The following is a 17,436-nucleotide window of genomic DNA, read 5'->3' on the forward strand; positions in this document are numbered from 1 at the left end:
AGAACTTCCTGTATTATGTTTTTTTCTTGTAAGTATTATTCCTTATCTACTTGAAATTTTATCCAAACTTCTTTTAATCAGTAGTTGTTCAGCAATCACCAAGATATAATGACAACCAGTATTTACCAAATGGGTTCTTAATTTGGACTATCAGTAATAAAATTTTATCTTAAAATCTGGAAAGAATAAAACATTTTAGAGATGATAAAGCTAAAAGATTAACAGTTCTAGGGTTTTCGAACTTTTGTGGTTTTGGCAGTGAGACTGATAAAATGAAATGAGATTTTATAAAGTCATAAGCCCAATAAACAGACAAGACATAAAACAGCTAAGACACAGTGGTCTGGGTTAACATTTCTACAAGAAGCTCTGCAAATCCAGCACATCTGTATCCTTAGTTGCAGCTCCTTAAACATGCCTAGGGCCCAACAACCCAGTTGGAAGACACTGAACCAACAAAACACTCAATTTATACATATGGTAAGTAAGTTCTAAGAGCAAAAAGCAAAAGGCAACTTAAATGTCTGTCAGTAGGGGAATGGCTAAACTGTGTGCTGTGTACATGCAATGGAATACTCCTCATAATAAGCACTCAGTGAAAATATAGATCTATTAACCTTAATGACAACAAAGAGACAAGCAGATTAAGATCAAAACAAGCAAGTTAAAAGATTGTGTATATGTATTTATATATTACACATATATTATGACCAAATAAAAATACATCAACAGGAAGTGAATCCAGAAGAGATATACAGCAAAAACTTACAGTAGTCATCTCCAAGTCTGGGGGTTAATGGTGAAAGCTCTCCTGTTTACTTTTCTACTTCCTATTCATTGAACATTTTTTGCAATGAGTACATATTACATTTATAACTAGGAAAAATAATCCAATGTTTTGTTGTCAAGGGGGAAAATCTTTTAAACCACAAAACAACAAAATGAAAACCCAGAACATAGAGAAGTACTTCCACATTCCAGGTTGAGTGGTATAAACAGTTAAGGTGGGTTATATAAGAAGCCTACCTTGTCAAATGCAGTTTTTTGCTCAGGTGGGGGGAAAGCAGCTTTTTGTTCAGGTGGCTGTGCAGGAGCTGTCTTTAACTGAGCTGTGATAGCCTGGACCTGAGCCATCACAGCATTGTCAATGGCTGGAGACTGTGGTTTTGGAGGCTGCTGAAAAGTCTGAAGGATCTGCTGAAGCTTAAAGAATGGGAAAACTGATAAGCAACATAACAAAGTATAATCGTTGTATCAAAGGTTTATTTACTAGGAAAAAAAATCTTAAAGGTGACTCAAAATAGCACAGGCACAAAGTAAACTGGAAAAAGAATACTTTTTTTTTTTTTTTAAGATTTTACTTATTTATTCATGAGACACACACACACACACACACACACACACACACACACACAGAGGCAGAGGCACAGGCAGAGGGAGAAGCAGGCTCCATGCAGAGGGCCCGACGTGGGACTCCAGAATCACGCCCTGGGCTGAGTGCAGTGCTAAACTGCTGAGCCACCTGGGCTGCCCAAGAATACATCTTTTAGTAAAGGTTAAGTCTCTTGTAAATATCAGGGATACAATGTGTGTCATTTAAGGTTAAAAATGTAAGCTGACACCCCAGAAAATGACAGCCAAAAAGAGAAATGGTCTTTAGCTTTTCCAAAGGTAAAGAAATGTTTTCTAGAATAATGTAAAAATCATCTCCAATCCAAATAATTTTGAAGTTAATCTGAAAGGCTAGAACCATGAGCAGCGATACCAACCAGTCAGCAGTTCTGAACTTCTCTTCACAGGGGTATTGCTACTGCTCAGTGTGTGGTTCCCTTATTTCTCACCTCCCCCATATTTCCTCTGTTATCCAATGCCATTACCTTCCTAGTGAAGGTTTTTCTAGGTGAAAAGTAGAAATATTTCCTCCCTTAAATGTACTTGTTAGAAATGGAAAATAAAAACTGACAATTGTACACATAACTGCAAGGAATTTATTAATCTTTAGATAGGTAGTTTACCTGTTGACCTTGAGTCGTCTGAAAGAGCTGGGCCACAGCAGCAAAAGCATCAGAGCTAGGCAACTGTGGTACAGTTGGTACAGAGTTTGTAGTGGCTTGGGGAGGTTCAGAAGAAACTTTAACTGGAGGTGGAGGTGAACCTAAATAAGAAAAGGTCATTAAGATCTATGAAAACTTTAATCTTCCAATTTTCCTTTTTAAACTCCATTAAGCTTTTTTATTAAAGTAATATTCCATTCAGTTTAACATATAGGAGAAATAAAGATACTATAGCAAATACATGAAAGAGCATATTTTTATTAGAAATAAGAACTGTGGAAAGAAACCCATACCTTCCAAGATATAAATTCAAATTTCCTTCTTATGGAAAAATTCCACCAATATAAAAAGACTCCAAAATTTCTCATGTACAAAGTTATACCATTCTCTAAGTACACAGATATACTTGGCCATACCTTCATTATTCGTAACATTTTCTGCTACTGGGGCAGCATTACTGGTTCCTGCAGCCATGTCCAAAAGGGGCTGGATAATTTCAATTTTGAATACTCCATTTTTTTGCCAAAGGTTCAGTACACGAACTATTTTGCTCTGTTATGTGCAACAAAACATGAATATACAATTAATATTTGCATAAATAATGTATTATACCTTTAACTAAAAAAGAAATAAATCACTAAGCTAGTATTTCCATGCTAAGTCCACTTCATAAACAGAAAAAATAAATTTATTTTTAGAATTACAACCGGTTAAACTGCTCTAAATCAGCCTTTCTTTAGTAGTATAAACTGGAGTAAAAAACAAAGAAGGGGGAAACAAAGGAGAGGAAACAGAAAAGAAATACAACCTAATCAAAACAAATAGAATAAAAAATTGTTATTTCAAGTTTTCATTATATTTATGATTACAAAGAAATACCATCACTGACAAAAATAGTATCTTAACAAAAGTAAATGAAGTGAAGAAGAATTTCTTCAGGATGATTTTAACAGTTAAAATATTTAAGAAACTGGTCTATAACAGATAGGTAAGTTGCTTTACAGACCAGTACATATGAAGAAGATACAGAGAAGACGTGTTATTCATGGGAATAATCCTTATGTCCTAATCAACAAATTAACTTTTGTATATTTTTTCCCACAAGAACACTCCTCCAAGAATATAAATACAGAATCCACAACATTCAAATTTATACACTGTTTCCTGTAAATGTCTTTATTCTTCATTCTTCAGAGTAGATTTAGCAGTGTGTTTCTCCCACCTATTGGGAGTTCAATTATTATGTCTTTAATGTTTTTCTACCTTTATATAGTACATAATAAAATCAGCTATAAATATGAAGAAATAAATACTGTAGTCTGATTGTTAATGAATAACATTTATGCTACAGCCTCTCAAAATGGTGGGGAAAGCCATCAATTATTGGTCCCTTCCTTCTGAAATAAGCAACAATACGAGTACTGCCTTTCTCTATGGCAGAATTTATCACTCAATTACAAGTAAGTCTTTCCAACAATGTCTTTTTTAAAGCTCCTTTTTCAACAGTACATAATTCCTGAAGGACTTCACAAGAAAATACACAAAGATGAGATGTTCACAACAGAAAACGCTGGGCTTTGTTTCAAGTTCACAAAGATCATCATACAATTCTCTTTCAAATATACATTTAAATAGGCTTAAATATAGAAATAAGAATACAAGTTTTAATTTAAAAATTATTAACTATACCTTATCTTCAGATGGACAAAGATATAAATATTGGAATGTGGCGGTTATGTTTTTAGAGAATCTTGGCCCAAAAACATCTTTATCAGTTCCAAACTGATGACGAGACTGTCGTACAATTGAGTCGATTACATATAATCCAGGAACCTTGTACTCTGGTTTACACTACAAGATAAAGATGCAAGTTAATAAAAGCAAAATCACAATTTGACATCCATTAATCTCCCTTTTTAAAATAAAACTCTGTGTATCTAGTGACTGTTTTCATTTAGAAACTGCTCGAATATTTAGCTCTTCTTGGCTAGCTTACCAAATTTCCCACAGGTCTGTACCAAACTACCAATTCTTTTGATACTTCAGACCCCCAGTATTTTACTTTTCTCTGACCCCTCTAACTCACCACAATTTCCCAGAATCAACATTACTTTACCAATCCCTAAGCCACGTCCACACAAATCCAATTGTTATGATACTCTCTACTCTAATTCATCCTGCTTAAAAAAATAATTTTTAAAATTATCAAGAAGACCATTTTAACATCAATTTTAATTCTACTAAAGTACAGTACCAGAGAAAAGAAAAACTAAAAGGAGAGATCATTTTTGGTCTATCAAATTAACAAGATAAAAAGAAAAGAGAAACACACACCTGTATACATTTCTGGTGGTACAACCTTTATGGATGATGATTTAGCAATAAAAGCAAAGTCTTATTTGATCCAACAATTCTACATTAAGAAATTTATTGTAAGGAAAACAATTAAGATGCATCTAATTTTTTCTTCCAGGCCAGCCACTGAAGTGAAATGTCCAAAAGGAACTGAATAAATTGTGGAAACAATCATGCAATGGAATTTTTTGTAGACATTTTATGATAAATTCAGTGGGAAAAGTAGGTTATCAATGTCAGTGAGGTTCTTTTCTTTAAGATTTTATTTATTCATGAGACACAGGGAGGCAGAGAGACAGGCAGATGGAGAAGCAGACTCCCTGCAGGGAGCCCGATGTGGGACTCCATCCCAGGATCCTGGGATCATGCCCTGAACCAAAGGCAGACAGACTCAATCACTGAACCACCCAAGCATCCGAATGTCATTGGTTTTTTTATGAACGTACGTGTATATAATAAAAAAAGAATAGATCCAAACATAAATATAAGAGTAATTTGGGGTGGTCGCATGTAGGTATTTTAAAATTTTTTCCACTTTACTTATTTGGACTTTGATTTGCTACTATGAAAGCTTCTACTGATCATGTTTTTGGTCTGTTGGGACTCCTAACTCCTACCTCTCAGCTAGTAGTCAAAGGCCATGGATCAAAGACAATGTTACACACATGTATTGGTATGTACTACATGGCACAGCTCCAGCATGGGGGGAGAGGACAGATGTATAAACCTGACAAGACAGATGTGTGCTAATCACATGGTTATAAAACCAGATACAACTGCAAAACTGAAAAATGATTTATGATAGAAGCAGGGAAAAGCTGGAAAAGCTTTACAAAGTGATTTCATTTGAAATACTTCAAGATGAGTTAAAGGTCAACAAAGTAGAGCAAATAGCAGAGGAGGCACATCAAGCTCAGGGAAGAGTCGTGTCAAGTACACAGGAAACTTGAGTGCCTACCTCAGACTAAGTGCTCAATCAAAAGAACTGCTATAAACGTTTGTTAAAAATACAAACCTGAGTAATTAAAAAGAACATCTACTGACAACTTTCTTTGTAGAGTGGCTTTAGAAGCAAGCATGCAAATTTACAATTTACAAAGTAAATTACAAATATTGATCATAACTAAAATGAGATACTAATAAAATGGATAGTTACCTTTTTGATGAACTTTTCTACTATTTGAACTACATGCTTATAAAGCTGAAAAAAATTAGAAGAAAATTACTGTACAATTTATATACTTCTACATTTTCAGTAATGGTATTAGAAAATACTTAAAACCTTATAATTTGCACAATCTGAGTAATTCTCAAGATAATACCGAATGACCCATGACAATCCCTTGTCAATAAGTGAATCATAAATTAAAGAGAACCAAAACAGAAATTACAAAAATCCCTCCAAAAAGGAGGTCTTTTTCTTAGATTCTTAATCAGTAATCCTTAATAAAGCAGTGTATCAGACAACTTTACAAAAGGGATAAAAACAGTGGAACTGGAACTAAATAATGCAGTTTCTAATATGAGTCACTTATTTAAGGTGTGATCTTGAGGAAAACATTTAACTTCATGGAGCCTAAGCTTTTTTTCTTTTTTCTAAATATATGAGGCAAATACTCGGCTGATTTATGACAAGAATTAAGTAAAACAAAGGAAAAAAACCCTTTTCATTCTCCTGTCTACTTCTGTTAATTCAATTTTCTGACACACACACGCAACTATATGAGGCAAAAGATGTGCTAATTGGCTGGACTGTGTTAATCATTTCATAATGTGTTATGTGTATCAAACCAACATGTTCTATTATATTATTAAATATATTCAATTTTATTTGTCAATTATACCTCAGCAAAGCTGAAGAAATATAAAGGGGAAATACTAAACAACAAAAAAGGAAAAAAGCAGGTTTTGAAATAATACGTTACAGTTTGAACACACTCTATTATCATGTGCCTTCAGCAAAAGCTAGTTAGAACTCTTTGATTCAGGCCTAAACTAACAGAATGAATTCTCACATTTCTCAGTTATTTTCAAAATTTCTAAAACATTTTTTGAATTAAATATATTTATTTTATTCTTACCTTAATAGCTTTAATAGCAGCTTTAGTGATAAGAATCATCTTGGCTCGAGAGATGGGAGGTTTCATATCCATAAGTGAAAAGAGCTTAAAAAACGAAAATAATTTAAAAATAAAGGTAAAGTCAGAGGTCAATTCCCTCCAGTCCTACAAAGATAATGTAATTTATTAACTAAAAGAATAACAAACTTTTGGAACTAAGTTGAATAATTTAGCTAGTAAAGAAAAGTGCTTTCCTACATACCTGCATCACTGCTAAGAAAATACAATGGGAAAATACACTAAATAGAACAAAAAAAGAAAAAATATTAAGAAATTACAAAACCTATAACTGAAAAAAATCATAAAATTTTACTGAAGAACACAAAAATAATTTAAATGGAAACCTACTGGGGGTTTCTGGACTAAATGTGGCAACAATATGACTCAATATTTAATGCAAACCTCATTGAGATTTTGGAGAACTTCAAATAATTCTAAGGTTCATTTGGAGAAAGATGTATTCAATCAGGCAAGAAATTTAAAATGCTGGAATTAACAATTTCTTGATTTAATCAGCATAAAAATAGTGCCATATTCAACAAATCTCACAACAGAAAGTCCAACAATCACGTGCTCTCCATGAGATTTAACCACATATACATACTTCCCCCAAAGTTTAAATCCAACCAAGACTTAATGAGAGCCCACAGAGTTACAAAGATAAAATTCTGACATCAAGAAGCTTACATCTTTAAAAACTTTTTTTCTTTTTTAAGATATGAGAGAGAGAGTGTGCGCCTGCGCCCACTCATGGGACTCCATCCCAGGACCCCTGAGATCATGACCTGAGCCTAAACCAATAGTCAGACACTCAATCCACTGAGCCACTCAGGTGCCACTGTTTACTTTTGTTTAATCATGGGTATGTACCCTAGGACTTCTAAAAAGGTAATCTGTGGGTTCTTTTCTTTTTTTAAGTGGGCGCCAGCTGCAGTGTGGAGCCCAATGCAGCATGGCCTGAACTCATCTCTAGCTAAGATCAAGGGCTGGATGCTTAACCAACTGAGGCACCCCTAAAAAGACATTATGAAATAATTAAGTTTTAGGGCTTTATATGATATTTCCATTTCTTTCCAAATTATGCTGACATTCCAAATATGGAAACTCTAAGACACAGATCTTTACTAGAGCACTAGGAAGCTAACCTAAAGTACCAAAGTATAAATAGCCCCACAATTGGCAACATATCCTAAAAATTCAGAGGATTTTCACAGCTTTTCACAACTACAAACACAACGATAATATAGAAAACAGTAAGCATAATATTAGAAAAGGTATGGAATACCAGAAATAATCAATACAAGAACCAGATACTCTGGTTTAAGCAGAGAAAGGTAGAAATTTTCCTTTGGTAATACTAAGATTTAAAAAGAAAATGGGAGAGGGCAGCCCTGGTGGCTCAGCGGTTTAGCGCCGCCTTCAGCCCAGGGTATGATACTGGAGACCCAGGATCGAATCCCACGTCAGGCTCCCTGCATGGAGTCTGCTTCTCCCTCTGCCTGTGCCTTTCTCTGTGTGTTGTGTGTGTCTCATGATTAAATAAATAAAATCTTAAAAAAAAAAAAAAAGGGAGAAACACAAAGATATTTACAAAGGGATTTGTTTAAAAAATATGATTCTCTAAATAATGTCATGATTATTATTTATCAATGTAATAAAAATTATCCTTGAGAATAAATGCCCACTAACAGATAACAATTAAAAAGGAAACCGTAAACTTTGAGACTATACAAACTGATGGGAAATGAAAAAACAAACTATTACAACTTAATTCCAAATTATAAAAATGTAAACAATGTAAAAAAAGTATATTGCATGCATTTTTAAAAAAGATTTTATTTATTTATTAGAAACACACAGAGAGAGAGAGATTGAGAGAGAGAGAGAGAGAGAGAGAGAGGGGCAGAGACACAGGCAGAGGGAGAAGCAGGCTCCATGCAGGGAGCCCAGGATCATGCTCGGGGCCGAAGGCGCCGCCAAACCGCTAAGCCACCAGGGCCGCCCTATTGCATGCATTTATAAAGGATATATTCTTACCATTTACAAGCTATAAAGTTTATTAAGTCAATTGTTTATTACTGCTGTTCTATTTCCTTCTCTGTACCTTAATGTAGAGAAGAGGAATGCAAAAATGTTTATACGTGGATGTTGAGAATGAACAACGAGAACTATTTCTCTGGTCATTAAAAGCTTACAGAATCATATTTTCATGAAGTCTAAGCAAAAGCTAATATTCATTTAATGTACCAAAAAGCACTTGATTATGTCAGCAGCAAGCAACCTGCCATATAAAAACCCCCGCCAACTGAGCACACAAGACAGACTAGTGTGCCATTCAATAAAATACTCCATAACTTGTTAAAAAAAATTAAATTACAGACTACATCATATAGCAGTATAACCATTCATGCAAAAGACCAGCAAGAGAACCCTCAAGTGCTATATCCATTATCTAAGAGATAGTGAAAAAGGTGTTAAACACTTCATGAAGAAAAAGATGACTTTTGGAAGAGAGGAGGGAACCAACATCTGAGTGCCTACAATGTATAAGAAAGAATTAAATTCAGTGATATATAATTTAATTTTATTAACAATTGGAGGAGGTGGGTGATGGGTATTAAAGCAGGTACTTGTGATGGGCACTGGGTGTTGTAAGTGATGAATCATTAAAGTCTACACCTGAAACCAATTTTACCATGTGTGTTAACTAACTAGAATTTATATAAAAACTTGGGAGAAAAAAAATCATATTAACAGCTAACACAGATTATCTCCCACCTGTTCTGAATGATGCCCAGGAAATGGTTTTGAACTATACTTTGTAGATTTTATAGCTCAAAAGTCCTAATAGCACATTCATACCTTTAACACAATGCTGCTAAGGGATTAAATACATACAGGACCTTAACTATGATAGGGAATACAGACAAACTATCAAGCAGGCACCTGTGCCTGTCTATATATATATAGTACTGACTCAGGGATAATGACAAAACATACTGAATATAATTTGGGATGCCTACTGAAATGAAGGCAGATATAAAATTAGGGATCTTGGACACAGAAAAAAAAGGTCCAGGCTAGAAAATGAAAAGTCACAGAATAAAAGCCAGGAGTACAGGTGAGGAAAAATCTGTAGTAAGAAGAAAGCCAAAAACATATACCAAAAATTCCACTGTGGTATAGAGAAAGGGACTGCACAAATGAACATCAGGACAAATACCAGAAATCAAAGGCATTTGGCACGGTCGAATATGGAAAGATGTGCAAATCAAACCTTGTTTGGTGGCTTAAACAGAGAACTGTTTTTGAAAGTGATTTCAAAGTCAACTAGTAAAGAAGTGGCAGTTGAGGGGGTGGAAATGCAGTTTTGGATTATTTTTCATTAATTTAACAAATTTCTGAGGGCTTATTAGGAAGTATCAAGTTCAGTGTCTGGTACATTGAGCCATGTCTCAGTGCCTTACAAATGACCATTCTTAAAATACCTCTTACTTGTAAGCACCATGATGCTTCTATCAAATTTAAATTTTTTAGATGTTCTTTACTTTCCTTTACAAATGCCTTTCTTAAATCTTAAAGTTGAAAATCTGTATTTGATATAATTTATGAAGAAAAATACTACAGGCAGATAAGTTTCAAAACCAGAGATTTTAAAAATTACCTTTTAAAAGCTCAATGAATGTTACTAACATTTTACTGACTTCTTCAAAGCACAAATTTATCGGTGTCTACACCTTTCACAAGGCAAAAAGGTTCCAAGACATTTAGATCAATGCTTTCATTGGATATAGAGACCCAAAAGTTATGCTGAAACTGATACACCTACCTATAACCATGTGCACTGACACCACCTATTTAAATAGAAACACTAATAGCCTTTGTGGTAGTTAGATATTTCAATTCCATTCTACAGATGAAAACAATGAGGCACAAAAGTTCAAGAATCTGCTCAAAACTATAAAGCTAGGGATCCCTGGGTGGTGCAGTGGTTTAGCGCCTGCCTTTTGCCCAGGGCGCGATCCTGGAGACCTGGGATCGAATCCCACGTCGGGCTCCCGGTGCATGGAGCCTGCTTCTCCCTCTGCCTATGTCTCTGCCTCTCTTTCTCTCTCTGTGTGACTATCATAAATAAATAAAAATTTAAAAAAAAACTATAAAGCTAATAAAGTGGTAAATTTAATCTGTGGTTCACTACTACACAAAGTTCAAGTTCTTTCCAACAACTATCTAACAATAAAGAAATTATTTAATTAATGCTATATTCCATTGGAGGAATGAATAGCACAGACATTGAAGATGATGACAATAATCTTAGGTAAGAAAGAGTTAATTGATATGTTGGCTGAGGAATCTCTCAGAAGTATATGACCTTGTGGTGATCTAAGGTTCATACTATAGTTCCTGAATTTTAAAAAACAAATTTCTGTTAAAGAAATGATCAGAACACAAGATCAATAATCAACGGTCTGGGAAATCGTGACTCTCCCACTTGCTAGCTATGAGAAATTGTTTCTTCATCCGTAAAATGAAAATAATAGCCCCTACTTTTTAGGGAAGTTTTATACAAACAACACATATAAAAAGCACTTAATGCGGCACCTAGCACAGAGTAAGTACACAATAGATGTTACCTACTATTAACACTACACATAATTTTATTGAAAGGAGAGAGAATCCTGAAAATAACCCAGGAGTGTTTTTCAAACTGTGGGTTGAGATATATTAGAATATAAAAATGAGCTTAATGGGTGTGACACAAGTTTTTTAGTGGAATAGAGTAAAAAATAAAACAAACAGCATTGTACACAGCAAGGGTAAGTACTATTTGGTGAAATTTCTCAGTTTTGTGTGTGGGTATGTATGCAAAAGCACCTCTCTATGTAAAATTATATATCTTAGTATAGGGGTGACAGTCAAATAATGTGAAAGGCAATGACTCAGAGAAAAATTCTTTTGTTTTAGAAATGAGGAAAATAAAGCCCAAACCAACTGCTGTCAACTTTCAGTAATGAATAGATTCTTTAAGACATTAACACATTTCTTATAAACATACTGTGGGGAAAAAAGCAGCACTATTAAGTTAGAAAAAAAATTTCCTACTTTTCAATCAAGTTTAGAATACAGAGTATACATAGAGTAGAAAGAAGGTAAAGATAATTTGGGCTCTAGTTATTTCTGACCAACATCCAATCTCAGCCAACAAACCTCAAGGAAAAAAACCTATTGGCTTTATATAAATGTGTGAGAACCATAAAATTTAATTCCGACAAACTCTACTGGAGAAAAAAAAAATCAGATACTGTAGGTATTCTGCAAAGAGTCAGAAAGACCTGGTTTTGATTCTGGGTCCAGCCATGTACACAATTCTGGGCAAATTACATAACTTCTGTAGGGTGCAGTGTCCTCATATGTAAAAAGGACATGGTAGTTAATCTACTTCAGAGGTTTCAATGAGAACTGAATTCATTTTGGCAGATGGAATGACTAGTGTATCACCTGCAAGTGCTCCAGAAGTATCACTAGGAGCAGCACTCTCCCTATTATAGCCCCTATTCCCAAGAAATGTAATCTGTCAATGAAAACAAGGATATCAAAGCAGCCAGAGAAACCCATGCAATTCTCATATAAAACAGCAGAAGCAGTAGGCAAAAAAGGGTACAAGACCCCCTTGGAAGGCATTAGTAGAAAAAATGTACTTGCTGGAAACAGATGTGAGTTTGGCTTTTTGCTGTCACTAGCTGAGTAACTACAAAAAGTATAAATAAATGTAAACACAGTCTTGCTACATGACATATAGAGAAGATTGAGATACAAAATAGTCCAAAAATTCATCATGATCCCTTATATCAATAAGGAATAGTTTCAAGAGAAGGTAAAGAATGGGGCCAGCCCCGGTGGCACAGCGGTTTAGTGCCGCCTGCAGCCCAGGGCGTGATCCTGGAGACCCGGGATCGAGTCCCACATTAGGCTCCCTGCATGGTGCCTGCTTCTCCCTCTGCCTGTGTCTCTGCCTCTCTCTCTCTCTAGCTGTGTCTCTATGAATAAATAAATAAAATCTTAAAAAAAAAAAAAGGTAAAGAATGAAAATATTTGGCTTATGATGCCTGTAGAATTCAGTTTGAGGTCGTCAAAGTAACATGATACTCTGCTATTTGCTAACAGTATAAACTGACTAGTTAACCTCTGAACTTCAAGGATCTTTCAAATATGAAAAAAGGGATTAACAGTATATATTTCATCTCATAAGGCTATTAGAATTAAATGATAATATACATAAATCTCAGCCTCGTACCTGACATATTAAGTAACTCACTAAATAAAGCTATACAATGTCCTGAGATCTACACACACACGCAGAGTTCATTTTTTGTAATATCTTTTTTGTATTTCACCTACTATTCAAATACTGCATTTAGAGAAATCTTCTCTACAGTGACAATACTGTAGTATCAAAGACTCTTAAAGCTGTAATAGCATTTTAGGACCTAATCTGGTACTTACACTGAATTCAGAAATACTTTTATACCTGCAGCTCCTGCCTAGTGACATAAGGCTTAATATCTCATAACTAATCAGCTCTGATGGTTATAGAGGCCTCCTGTGTGCTAACTCCCAATCTCCCTTCTGATACTTTCCCTCCCCGTTTCCATTCTGAATAGTGATCTCTCTTGCATGACAAAATATTTAAAGAGAACTAAATATGTTTCCCACTCAACTATCTTCTTCAACTATTAGTAAAATGATGATTTCTAGATGTATCCTGGCTAATTCCTTTGTATGGTATTCCCAAATTGACATCATCCAGATGCATTACTGTTAACGGAAACTAGTGGACTGTATTATTATTAGTTTCCCATTTCTGCAATAACACATTACCACAAACTTAGAAGCTTAAGAACACCACAAATTTATCTTATAGTTTTGGAGGTCAGAATCTCAGTAGTCTGAATTTAAGGTGTTAGCTGGGCTACTACATTCTTTCTGGAGGCTCTAGGGCAGAATCTATTCCTTGGCTTTTCCAGCTTCTGCAAGGTATCTACATTCCTTTGGCTCATGGTCTCTTCTTCCATCTTTAAAGCCAACAGGGTAGCATCTTGTCCTCCTCGACCTCTGTGCTTCTGCTGTCACATCACTTTCTGACTCTCCTGTCTCTCTTATATAAGGACCTTTGGGATTACATTGGGCTCATCTAGATAATTCAGGATAATTAACCCATCCCAAGATCTGTAACCCAATCAGATCTGCACAGTAAGGCAACATATAAGAGATTCCAGGATTCCAGAAGTGGATGGGGGAGGAACAAATGAATGAAAGATCAATCGATCTTTCAAAAAAAAAAAAGTTGACACAGAGAGAAAACTCTCAAACTGTTTTCAATGGAATCTCTATCAAAATTCGATCTTCATGTTGGCTTTGCATTGTTTTCTAACAGTCCTTTCAACCTGCTTAGGTCATCTGGAAATAATTTTCTGCTACTTGATGCAGCAGCTACTCCAATCAGCTTATACATTTCATGAACTTTCATAAATACACTTTATATATGCCTTCCTCCAAATCAAGGTTTTTTTTTTTAATTAATAAGAACAGGACCTACTTGTGGGATGACCCTATCTGATAGTCCTTGGACACTGCCTGTCAGGTAAAATTCACGTAACAATACTCTCATCCTACCTATATTTTTCTAATTTATTCATGATGAAGTCATGACAAATATCTTTCTGAAATATCTGGTTTATAGTCCTCACTAGACAAAACACTTCACAGAAGAAAAAAAGTTTAATTCGGTCAGTTATGAATTGTTAGTGGATCTGTTCTGGCTCCTAGATTAGAAATTTCCAGAAGTTCATAAAACAAATCAACAGAACCAGAAAAGATAAAAGTTATTGGCATTGAGTCTTTGAGTTCTGGAATATGTGTTTTCCTATTCTTTGAAAGAGAGCTGTCAAAGCAGGGAAAAGAATTAGAAGATTGTATTAGTCTAAATAACCCTTCTAACATCTAATCCCAATGTTTCCTTTAGAAATCTTTCAATGGAGCACTTACCTCTACATTTTTTTCCCTAAACTTGAAAAATTTTGCTTTCCTGAAATTTATTTTATAAAAAATTACACTAATTATATATGCAATATTCCTTCCTATTATCACCTCCAAGATGACAAATTCTGCTTTAAGGTCCTATTATTAATACTTAATTACAAACTTTAAACAAAAAATATGAATGCTTCCAAAAGGAAATATGTACACTGACAGCGACAGGTTGCTACTCAATCTCCCTCCTGATAGATGCAGATATCAAAATGTTTAATTCTAGTCTTTCTTCCTCTTTCATTCATTTGACTTAATTTATCAGACACATGAACTGTAACTGAATAAAGAGTTAAATCCAACATAACGTTAATGCTTATTAACATATAAACACTTTATAAAAGTACACATTACATTTCTTAACAAAGGGAAACAATTAGGAAAAAAAACTTTTTAAAATCATTTTTTCTCTAAAGATGCTTTGTCTAATTACAGCTTAAAGACAGCTTTATAAAATACTAATGCAACAATTAGGAAAGGGATAACTAATAGCTCCTTTTACATGGCATTGTACTTTATGCCTAAGTACATTTTATCAAAGGTTTGTTCAAACCAATACATTTACTCAGGATCATGTCCTGAGTGGCAGATGCTCAACCGCTGAGCCACCCAGGTATCCCTAAACCAATACTTCCTTAGTTCTGAGCAATTCAACATGATAGGAGATAGGTTGAGAGGTAAAGAGAGTTGCAAACCAATCACATGCACAATGCCATTCTACCACCTATGCTGTTTTACCTGAAGGTAAGACATGTACAAACAATAAGAGATGGTGAAACTAAAAATAATAAAGAGGTAGTTCAATTAACAAAGGAAATCCCAATAGCCAATTAATAAACACAGGAAAAAAAGTTCAACCTTTCCAAAAATCAATGAAGTGCAAATAGTAAGATACAATTCTTCAATTGTCTAACTGGCATAAATGTAGATCAACATCAAGCAAAGAGGGTCCTCTACAGATGAGACCTAACTGGGGAGTTTTAGTTTCAGAAAAAAAATTTAAAGCTATGTAACAGGGCAGCCCTGGAGGCTCAGCGGTTTAGCACAGCCTTCAGCCCAGGGCCTGATCCTGGAAACCTGGGATCCAGTCCCACGTCGGGCTCCCTCCATGGAGCCTGCTTCTCCCTCTGCCTGTGTCTCTGCCTCTTTCTCTGTGTGTCTCTCATGAATAAATAAATAAAATCTTTAAAAAAAAAAATAAAATAAAGCTATGTAACAATAACAACCATATCTTTTAAGCCAACAATTCCACGTCTAGACGTTTATCTTAAACAATAATCAGGTCCTCAAATCTTCCATGATGACCATTTAAAAATTAGAAAATAATTTGTTATCAAAAATCTCTGGGAACCATATAAAAATTTCCAAGCACAAGTGGAAGGAGAAAAAGACTCAAACACTCTAAAACATTAATGGTATTCAATGGGATGGTATTTTCTTTTATTTCCTAATTTAAATTTACATAACTTGCATTAATTTCACAAGGAAAAATATTAAAATCCATTGATTTTAAAAATGAAAGATTTTGTGTCTGAGACTAAAATCCATTTCTCAACTTTTGATTATAAATATGATAAATATAATAAACATATAGAACCATCATTATCAGATACAGCTTATTCACAGATTAAACCTTGTCTCTGAAGTTCAGTTATTTTCAAGTCAATGGCTTATAATCTTTTTTTTAAAGATTTTATTTATTCATGAGATGCACACAGAGACAGGCAGAGGGAGCATGATGTGGGACTTGATCCTGGGACTCCAGGATCACACCCTGAGCTGAAAGCAGACGATCAACCTCTGAGCCATCCAGGTGTCCCAATGGCTTGTAAATCTTTAGCAAGTTTTTCAAAATTATTAAAACAATTTTTTAAAAATAGATTTAAAATTTTGCCTCTTTAAACTTTGCAGTAACTGGTGCTCTTGTGGATATAAAACCCAAATTTGAGAAATCACTGTCTTTGTGTTTTGCTGACCCCGCGCGTTGAAGAAAGTACCCCCTTTAATACTGACATACTTTACTGCCAAGCAAATTCTATTTACTTTCCATAGAATCAAGTCTTTTGAAACCCAAATGTTTAACCAATTCTCAACTTGCTTAGAGGAAGGTACAGAAACAAGACAGTCTGGTATTAATATGAAATACTCCTAAGATGAAGCAAATTTATAAGGCTTTTTAAAACAAAGAGTCAGGAAAAAGAAACCATTGTCTCCCTGCTCCTACTGAGCAGTCTTTTCATTTGACTTAAACACTAGAAAATAGTTCCATTTATTTCTCTACAAAATTCACTTTTCAGATTTCTAAAGAACCCTAACCAGATATTTTTACAAGCCACGCAGCTGCACAGAATATTCTCAAGTTCAAAAATTAAAAAAAAAAATTCAAGCTTTTCCTACATTGCTTTACCTTCTGTATCTTCCTACAAACTCTCCAACTTTTCTCCTAGTTCCAGAATTTGGAGTAATGTTTTACAAAATACACATCTATAAATACAAATAAAAATATTTAATATTCAACATAAAACTACTTTTGAGTTAACTATTTATATCTCTACGTGCATTAAGAAAATAGAATACAGCAGGGGTGCCTGGGTGGCACAGTTGGTTGAGCGCCCAACTTTTGGTTTCAGCTCAGGTCGTGATCTCAGAGTCTTGAGATAAAGCCCTGAGTCTGCTCTGTGCTTAACAGTGAGTCCACCTGGGATATTGTTTCCCTCTCCTTTTGCCTTTTCTGCCAGAGCTCGCAAGCTCTAAAATAAATAAATAAATCTTTAAAAAGGGGAAAGAGAATATGGCAAACAATAGTTTAAATGTCATCT

General features: G+C 34.6%; 1 protein-coding gene across 3 annotated transcripts in view; it reads right to left on the bottom strand.

Moving 5' to 3' along the window:
* Positions 1–17,436, bottom strand: part of SCAF4 (SR-related CTD associated factor 4) — a 62,762-nt gene that overhangs the window by 34,056 nt on the left and 11,270 nt on the right. For 2 of the 3 annotated variants that reach the window (XM_077878972.1, XM_077878970.1), the window contains exons 2-7: positions 6,491–6,574; positions 5,566–5,610; positions 3,744–3,905; positions 2,471–2,606; positions 2,016–2,155; positions 1,027–1,203 (exon numbers count right to left, since the gene is read on the bottom strand). In XM_077878972.1, the coding sequence (XP_077735098.1) occupies positions 1,027–1,203; positions 2,016–2,155; positions 2,471–2,606; positions 3,744–3,905; positions 5,566–5,610; positions 6,491–6,574 (744 nt within the window). Of the gene's footprint in view, positions 1–1,026; positions 1,204–2,015; positions 2,156–2,470; positions 2,607–3,743; positions 3,906–5,565; positions 5,611–6,490; positions 6,575–6,731; positions 6,753–17,436 lie in introns of those variants that run through there. The other variant, XM_077878971.1, reaches the window with a different exon arrangement.

Source organism: Canis aureus, chromosome 30 (genome assembly GCF_053574225.1).
Source record: "Canis aureus isolate CA01 chromosome 30, VMU_Caureus_v.1.0, whole genome shotgun sequence".
Classification (NCBI taxonomy): Eukaryota; Metazoa; Chordata; class Mammalia; order Carnivora; family Canidae; genus Canis; species Canis aureus.